Source organism: Trichomonas vaginalis, chromosome IV (assembly GCF_026262505.1).
Source record: "Trichomonas vaginalis G3 chromosome IV, whole genome shotgun sequence".
In the NCBI taxonomy this organism is placed as follows: domain Eukaryota; phylum Parabasalia; order Trichomonadida; family Trichomonadidae; genus Trichomonas; species Trichomonas vaginalis.
The window spans coordinates 38,746,517-38,753,955 of NC_067206.1; the positions used below are offsets into that span (position 1 = coordinate 38,746,517).

The 7,439-nt window shown below is 34.9% G+C and overlaps 1 protein-coding gene across 1 annotated transcript, besides 1 other annotated feature; it reads left to right on the plus strand.

The window, feature by feature from the left end:
* Positions 1-393: part of a mobile genetic element that runs on past the window's edge.
* A 1,967-nt stretch (positions 394-2,360) lies between these two features.
* Positions 2,361-2,639, plus strand: TVAGG3_0245870 (uncharacterized protein; the record flags this gene model as incomplete). The annotated part of the gene is made up of 1 exon (XM_001296087.1): positions 2,361-2,639. One exon carries the CDS (start codon positions 2,361-2,363, stop codon positions 2,637-2,639), a length of 279 nt encoding a protein of 92 aa, XP_001296088.1.
* Positions 2,640-7,439: the final 4,800 nt, after the last annotated feature.

Here is a 7,439-nt window from a genome sequence, read left to right on the forward strand (position 1 = left end):
AGGAAATTACGAATATTTCTCAAATCTCATTGAAAGCTTTAATGAAGAGTTTTATTCAAACTTACTGACGTACTTCATGAAGAAAGATTTAAGTGAATTTGATGTAAGGAAGATACCATTCACCAGGGCTAAACAAGAACTCATCGAAATGAACAAAACACCTTACCAAATGTTTTACGAGGAGTTCTATGAAAAGTTTGTATCCGGATGGAATTGTACAGAGTGCTACAGAAGATATAAAGAATTTGCGAAGGAGAATGAATTCTTTGCATGTAGTTCAAATGTATTTGGTGCAAGATGAGAGAATTTGTGAAGAGAAGTAGAAAGCGAGACGGTTCTGCAAGAAGTTATATTTACGAAGCAAGTATGATCTTAGAAGGTCGTGGAAAGAAAGAAACAGTGAATTATGAGGAAGTGCTTGAAAAATTCATGGAGTACATGGGAAGCAATATAACATACAACAAAGACATATACAGTGAGTTTAAGTACTACTGTGAACAGCATGAGATTGAAGTAATGAGTAAAGGAGACTTTGAAACGCTTATGAAAGACAGTAAGGAGGTCATACATGAATGCAATGATGAAATAGTTCATGAGAACAGTGAGGAGGTCATACATGAGAACAGTGATGAAATAGTTCATGAGAACAGTGAGGAGGTCGTTCATGAGAACAATGATGAGGTCATACATGAGAACAGTGATGAGGTCATACATGAGAACAGTGATGAAATAGTTCATGAGAACAGTGATGAAATAGTTCATGAGAACAATGATGAAATAGTTCATGAGAACAGTGAGGAGGTCGTTCATGAGAACAATGATGAGGTCATACATGAGAACAGTGATGAAATAGTTCATGAGAACAGTGAGGAGGTCATACATGAGAACAGTGATGAAATAGTTCATGAGAACAGTGATGAAATAGTTCATGAGAACAGTGATGAAATAGTTCATGAGAACAGTGATGAAATAGTTCATGAGAACAGTGAGGAGGTCATACATGAGAACAGTGATGAAATAGTTCATGAGAACAGTGAGGAGGTCATACATGAGAACAGTGATGAAATAGTTCATGAGAACAGTGATGAAATAGTTCATGAGAACAGTGAGGAGGTCATACATGAGAACAGTGATGAAATAGTTCATGAGAACAGTGATGAAATAGTTCATGAGAACAGTGATGAAATAGTTCATGAGAACAGTGATGAAATAGTTCATGAGAACAGTGATGAAATAGTTCATGAGAACAGTGATGAAATAGTTCATGAGAACAGTGAGGAGGTCGTTCATGAGAACAATGATGAGGTCATACATGAGAACAGTGATGAAATAGTTCATGAGAACAGTGATGAAATAGTTCATGAGAACAGTGATGAAATAGTTCATGAGAACAGTGATGAAATAGTTCATGAGAACAGTGATGAAATAGTTCATGAGAACAATGATGAAATAGTTCATGATGTCGTTCGTGAAGAAGCCATTGCAACAAAGAATGAGATAAAGGATTTCATAGAACTTAACAAGGAGGAGTTTAAAGAAGGCTATGAAGTGAAAAGATGTGAAGAAGATTTCTTGGCGTATTTGAAGAAAAAGAGACTAAAGCCAATGGCTCAAAATAAGTTTCAATCGATGTTTGAAAAGAAACGTTTGAGCTATGGTGGTGTAAGAAGCACATATTACTTTGTTAAGAAGTGAGGACATTTATTTTTGTCGTTAGTGTTGGAGTTTGTGATTGTTGTTAGTGTTTGTCATTTGTGCTGAGGTTAGTACTTGATGTTAGTGTTGGAGTTTGTGTTTGTTGTTAGTGTTTGTCATTTGTGTTGAGGTTAGTACTTGATGTTAGTGTTGGAGTTTGTGTTTGTTGTTAGTGAGAGAATAAATTAAATCATGAACTTTGCCATGGTCTCTGTCCCTAGTAGTTTTCATTAAGTTCTGGAAATAATGAAAGTCATAAACTTTGCCATGGTCTCTGTCCCTAGTAGTTTTCATTATCTCACAGAGTTAATGAAAGTCATACTTTCTATCAGATGAAGCATGCAGATGAACATAACGAAAGTTAGTGAGTTTGCCACGAGTTATGAATAAAATATTGACATATTAGATGAGATAGTTGATGAAACCGATGAAGATAAATTAAATCTTGGACTTTGCCACACTCTGTCCCTAGTTCCTCAAAATCCTTGACAACGTTGCTTAGAAATTTTGGTTCAAAACCTCATCTGATTTTAATCTGTTATGCTAACCTGTTAAGTTTCGCGAGATTATAAATGTCATGGAGTTATATAAAAAGGAGGGACAGCTAGGGACACTGGAAGTACTTGTAAGGCTATCTGTTAAGATTGCATGAAATACTAAAAGTCATGAAATCCATTATCGCTGTGCTAGCTTCACCTTTGATTGAAATGACGACTAAAGTCACTGAAGCAATGAAACAAAAGTTTTTGATAGAATACATTAAATCAGGAACTATTCCAGAAGGTTTTTACATTCATACTATGAAGGATGGTAGAGTTCAGTTTAGAAAGATAAAGCAATCATTAGATAAAGAAGGTATATTAAGGAAGATTAAACTTCATGAGGACAACATTGCTGAACTTAAGAAGAAGTTAGAAGAGTTGGAGAAAGGAAGAGAGTTATAAAGCAATGAATTCAACAGGGTGAAAAAACAGGTGAAAAAAGAGGTTGAGATCTCACCACTTCACCTAAATTTATTTTTGTGCTATGTTTTCATACGTGTGAGGGTGGTGATATCATTAATTTTTAAGTTTATTTTTTATTTTATTTTTATTTGGATGTAAATGACAGAACAAAAGCAACTCATTCGAATTCCACAGTATAACAAACATACATTTAAACATTTATTCTTCCTTCCTGAGCATAACATGTTCTTTCAAATACATCCGAGACCAGTTGACTTTTCATTGACTGTGTATAAAGATAGAAATAGTTATATCATTAAACCATACGATGACGAAGGTAAGTTATGTAAATTGTACGTTAAGAAGTTAGAGAAAGTTTATGGCTTCAAGTATGACTACAATAGGGTTAACACTGATGATGAAGATATTGAGGAAAATTTATGAGAACATTAGTGAAGTCGTTAGTGAGAACGATAGTGAGAACGTTTATTTTTTACATTAGTGAGCTCGTTAGTGAAGTGAAGTGGGTGGTGGTTTTGTAAAGTGTCAAATTCACAAGTATTGGGTAAGGTGGAACGCAGTGCCGCCGTACCCATGACTTGTATACTAACTGAATTAGCTTTTTATTGAGAGTAAGACTGATAGTTTGACTGACAATATGACTTCGGTTTGACACACACTATGAATTAGCTTTTTAGTTAGAATAAGACTGACAGTTTGACTGACAATATGACTTCGGTTTGACACACTATGAATTAGCTTTTTAGTTAAGATAAGACTGATAGTTTGACTGACAATATGACTTCGGTTTGACACACTATGAATTAGCTTTTTAGTTAGAATAAGACTGATAGTTTGACTGACAATATGACTTCGGTTTGACACACTATGAATTAGCTTTTTAGTTAAGATAAGACTGATAGTTTGACTGACAATATGACTTCGGTTTGACACACACTATGAATTAGCTTTTTAGTTAGAATAAGACTGACAGTTTGAGTGACAATATGACTGACGGTTTGACAGCCTCTATGACTTAAGGTTTTATTTAGAATATGACTGAGAGTGTGGGTGACAATATGACTGTTGATTTGAGTGAGTGTATGACTGACAATTTGAGTGACAATATGACTGACGGTTTGACACACACTATGAATTAGCTTTTTAGTTAGAATATGACTGACGGTTTGACAGCCTCTATGACTTAAGGTTTTATTTAGAATATAACTGAGAGTTTGGGTGACAATATGACTCATAGTTTAAGAGAGTGTATGACTGATGGTTTTAGTTAGAATAAGACTGACAGTTTTGGTGACAATATGACTGCTAATTTGAATGAATATATGACTGTCGGTTTGGGTGAGAATAAGACTGACAGTTTGAGTGACAATATGACTGTTGATTTGAGTGAGTGAATGACTGACGGTTTTAGTGAGAATAAGACTGATAGTTTGAGTGACAACATGACTGACGTTTTGACTGACAATATGAGTGACGGCTTTAGTTAGAATATGACTTAGAGTTTAGCTGACAATTGGCTGACAGTTTGAGAGTGACAATATGACTGAGAATTTGACTGACAATATGACTTCGGTTTGACAGACACTATGAATTAGCTTTTTAGTTAGAATAAGACTGACAGTTTGAGTGACAATATGACTGACGGTTTGACAGCCTCTATGACTTAAGGTTTTATTTAGAATATGACTGAGAGTGTGGGTGACAATATGACTGTTGATTTGAGTGAGTGTATGACTGACAATTTGAGTGACAATATGACTGACGGTTTGACACACACTATGAATTAGCTTTTTAGTTAGAATATGACTGACGGTTTGACAGCCTCTATGACTTAAGGTTTTATTTAGAATATGACTGAGAGTTTGGGTGACAATATGACTCATAGTTTAAGAGAGTGTATGACTGATGGTTTTAGTTAGAATAAGACTGACAGTTTTGGTGACAATATGACTGCTAATTTGAATGAATATATGACTGTCGGTTTGGGTGAGAATAAGACTGACAGTTTGAGTGACAATATGACTGTTGATTTGAGTGAGTGAATGACTGACGGTTTTAGTGAGAATAAGACTGATAGTTGAGTGACAACATGACTGACGTTTTGACTGACAATATGAGTGACGGCTTTAGTTAGAATATGACTTAGAGTTTAGCTGACAATTGGCTGACAGTTTGAGTGACAATATGACTGAGAATTTGACTGACAATATGACTGACGGTTTGACAGACACTATGAATTAGCTTTTTAGTTAGAATAAGACTGACAGTTTGACTGACAATATGACTTCGGTTTGACACACACTATGAATTAGCTTTTTATTGAGAGTAAGACTGACAGTTTGACTGACAATATGACTTCGGTTTGACACACACTATGAATTAGCTTTTTAGTTAAGATAAGACTGAGTTTGACTGACAATATGACTTCGGTTTGACACACTATGAATTAGCTTTTTAGTTAGAATAAGACTGATAGTTTGACTGACAATATGACTTCGGTTTGACACACTATGAATTAGCTTTTTAGTTAAGATAAGACTGATAGTTTGACTGACAATATGACTTCGGTTTGACACACTATGAATTAGCTTTTTAGTTAAGATAAGACTGATAGTTTGACTGACAATATGACTTCGGTTTGACACACACTATGAATTAGCTTTTTATTGAGAGTAAGACTGATAGTTTGACTGACAATATGACTTCGGTTTGACACACACTATGACTTACGGTTTTAGTTAGAATAAGACTGACAGTTTGACTGACAATATGACTTCGGTTTGACACACACTATGAATTAGCTTTTTATTGAGAGTAAGACTGACAGTTTGACTGACAATATGACTTCGGTTTGACACACTATGAATTAGCTTTTTAGTTAAGATAAGACTGATAGTTTGACTGACAATATGACTTCGGTTTGACACACACTATGAATTAGCTTTTTAGTTAAGATAAGACTGACAGTTTGAGTGACAATATGACTCATAGTTTAAGAGAGTGTATGACTGATGGTTTTAGTGAGAATAAGACTGACAGTTTGGGTGACAATATGACTGTTGATTTGAGTGAGTGTATGACTGACAATTTGAGTGACAATATGACTGACGGTTTGACACACACTATGAATTAGCTTTTTAGTTAGAATATGACTGACGGTTTGACAGCCTCTATGACTTAAGGTTTTATTTAGAATATAACTGAGAGTTTGGGTGACAATATGACTCATAGTTTAAGAGAGTGTGTATGACTGATGGTTTTAGTTAGAATAAGACTGACAGTTTTGGTGACAATATGACTGCTAATTTGAATGAATATATGACTGTCGGTTTGGGTGAGAATAAGACTGACAGTTTGAGTGACAATATGACTGTTGATTTGAGTGAGTGAATGACTGACGGTTTTAGTGAGAATAAGACTGATAGTTTGAGTGACAACATGACTGACGTTTTGACTGACAATATGAGTGACGGCTTTAGTTAGAATATGACTTAGAGTTTAGCTGACAATTGGCTGACAGTTTGAGTGACAATATGACTGAGAATTTGACTGACAATATGACTTCGGTTTGACAGACACTATGAATTAGCTTTTTAGTTAGAATAAGACTGACAGTTTGAGTGACAATATGACTGACGGTTTGACACACTATGAATTAGCTTTTTAGTTAAGATAAGACTGACAGTTTGACTGACAATATGACTTCGGTTTGACACACACTATGACTTACGGTTTTAGTTAGAATAAGACTGACAGTTTGACTGACAATATGACTTCGGTTTGACACACACTATGAATTAGCTTTTTAGTTAGAATAAGACTGACAGTTTGACTGACAATATGACTTCGGTTTGACACACACTATGACTTACGGTTTTAGTTAGAATAAGACTGACAGTTTGACTGACAATATGACTTCGGTTTGACACACACTATGAATTAGCTTTTTAGTTAGAATAAGACTGATAGTTTGACTGACAATATGACTTCGGTTTGACACACTATGAATTAGCTTTTTAGTTAAGATAAGACTGATAGTTTGACTGACAATATGACTTCGGTTTGACACACACTATGAATTAGCTTTTTATTGAGAGTAAGACTGATAGTTTGACTGACAATATGACTTCGGTTTGACACACACTATGACTTACGGTTTTAGTTAGAATAAGACTGACAGTTTGACTGACAATATGACTTCGGTTTGACACACTATGAATTAGCTTTTTAGTTAAGATAAGACTGATAGTTTGACTGACAATATGACTTCGGTTTGACACACACTATGACTTACGGTTTTAGTTAGAATAAGACTGACAGTTTGACTGACAATATGACTTCGGTTTGACACACTATGAATTAGCTTTTTAGTTAGAATAAGACTGACAGTTTGACTGACAATATGACTTCGGTTTGACACACACTATGAATTAGCTTTTTAGTTAGAATAAGACTGACAGTTTGAGTGACAATATGACTTCGGTTTGACACACACTATGAATTAGCTTTTTAGTTAGAATAAGACTGACAGTTTGAGTGACAATATGACTGACGGTTTGACAGCCTCTATGACTTAAGGTTTTATTTAGAATATGACTGAGAGTGTGGGTGACAATATGACTGTTGATTTGAGTGAGTGTATGACTGACAATTTGAGTGACAATATGACTGACGGTTTGACACACACTATGAATTAGCTTTTTAGTTAGAATATGACTGACGGTTTGACAGCCTCTATGACTTAAGGTTTTATTTAGAATATGACTGAGAGTTTGGGTG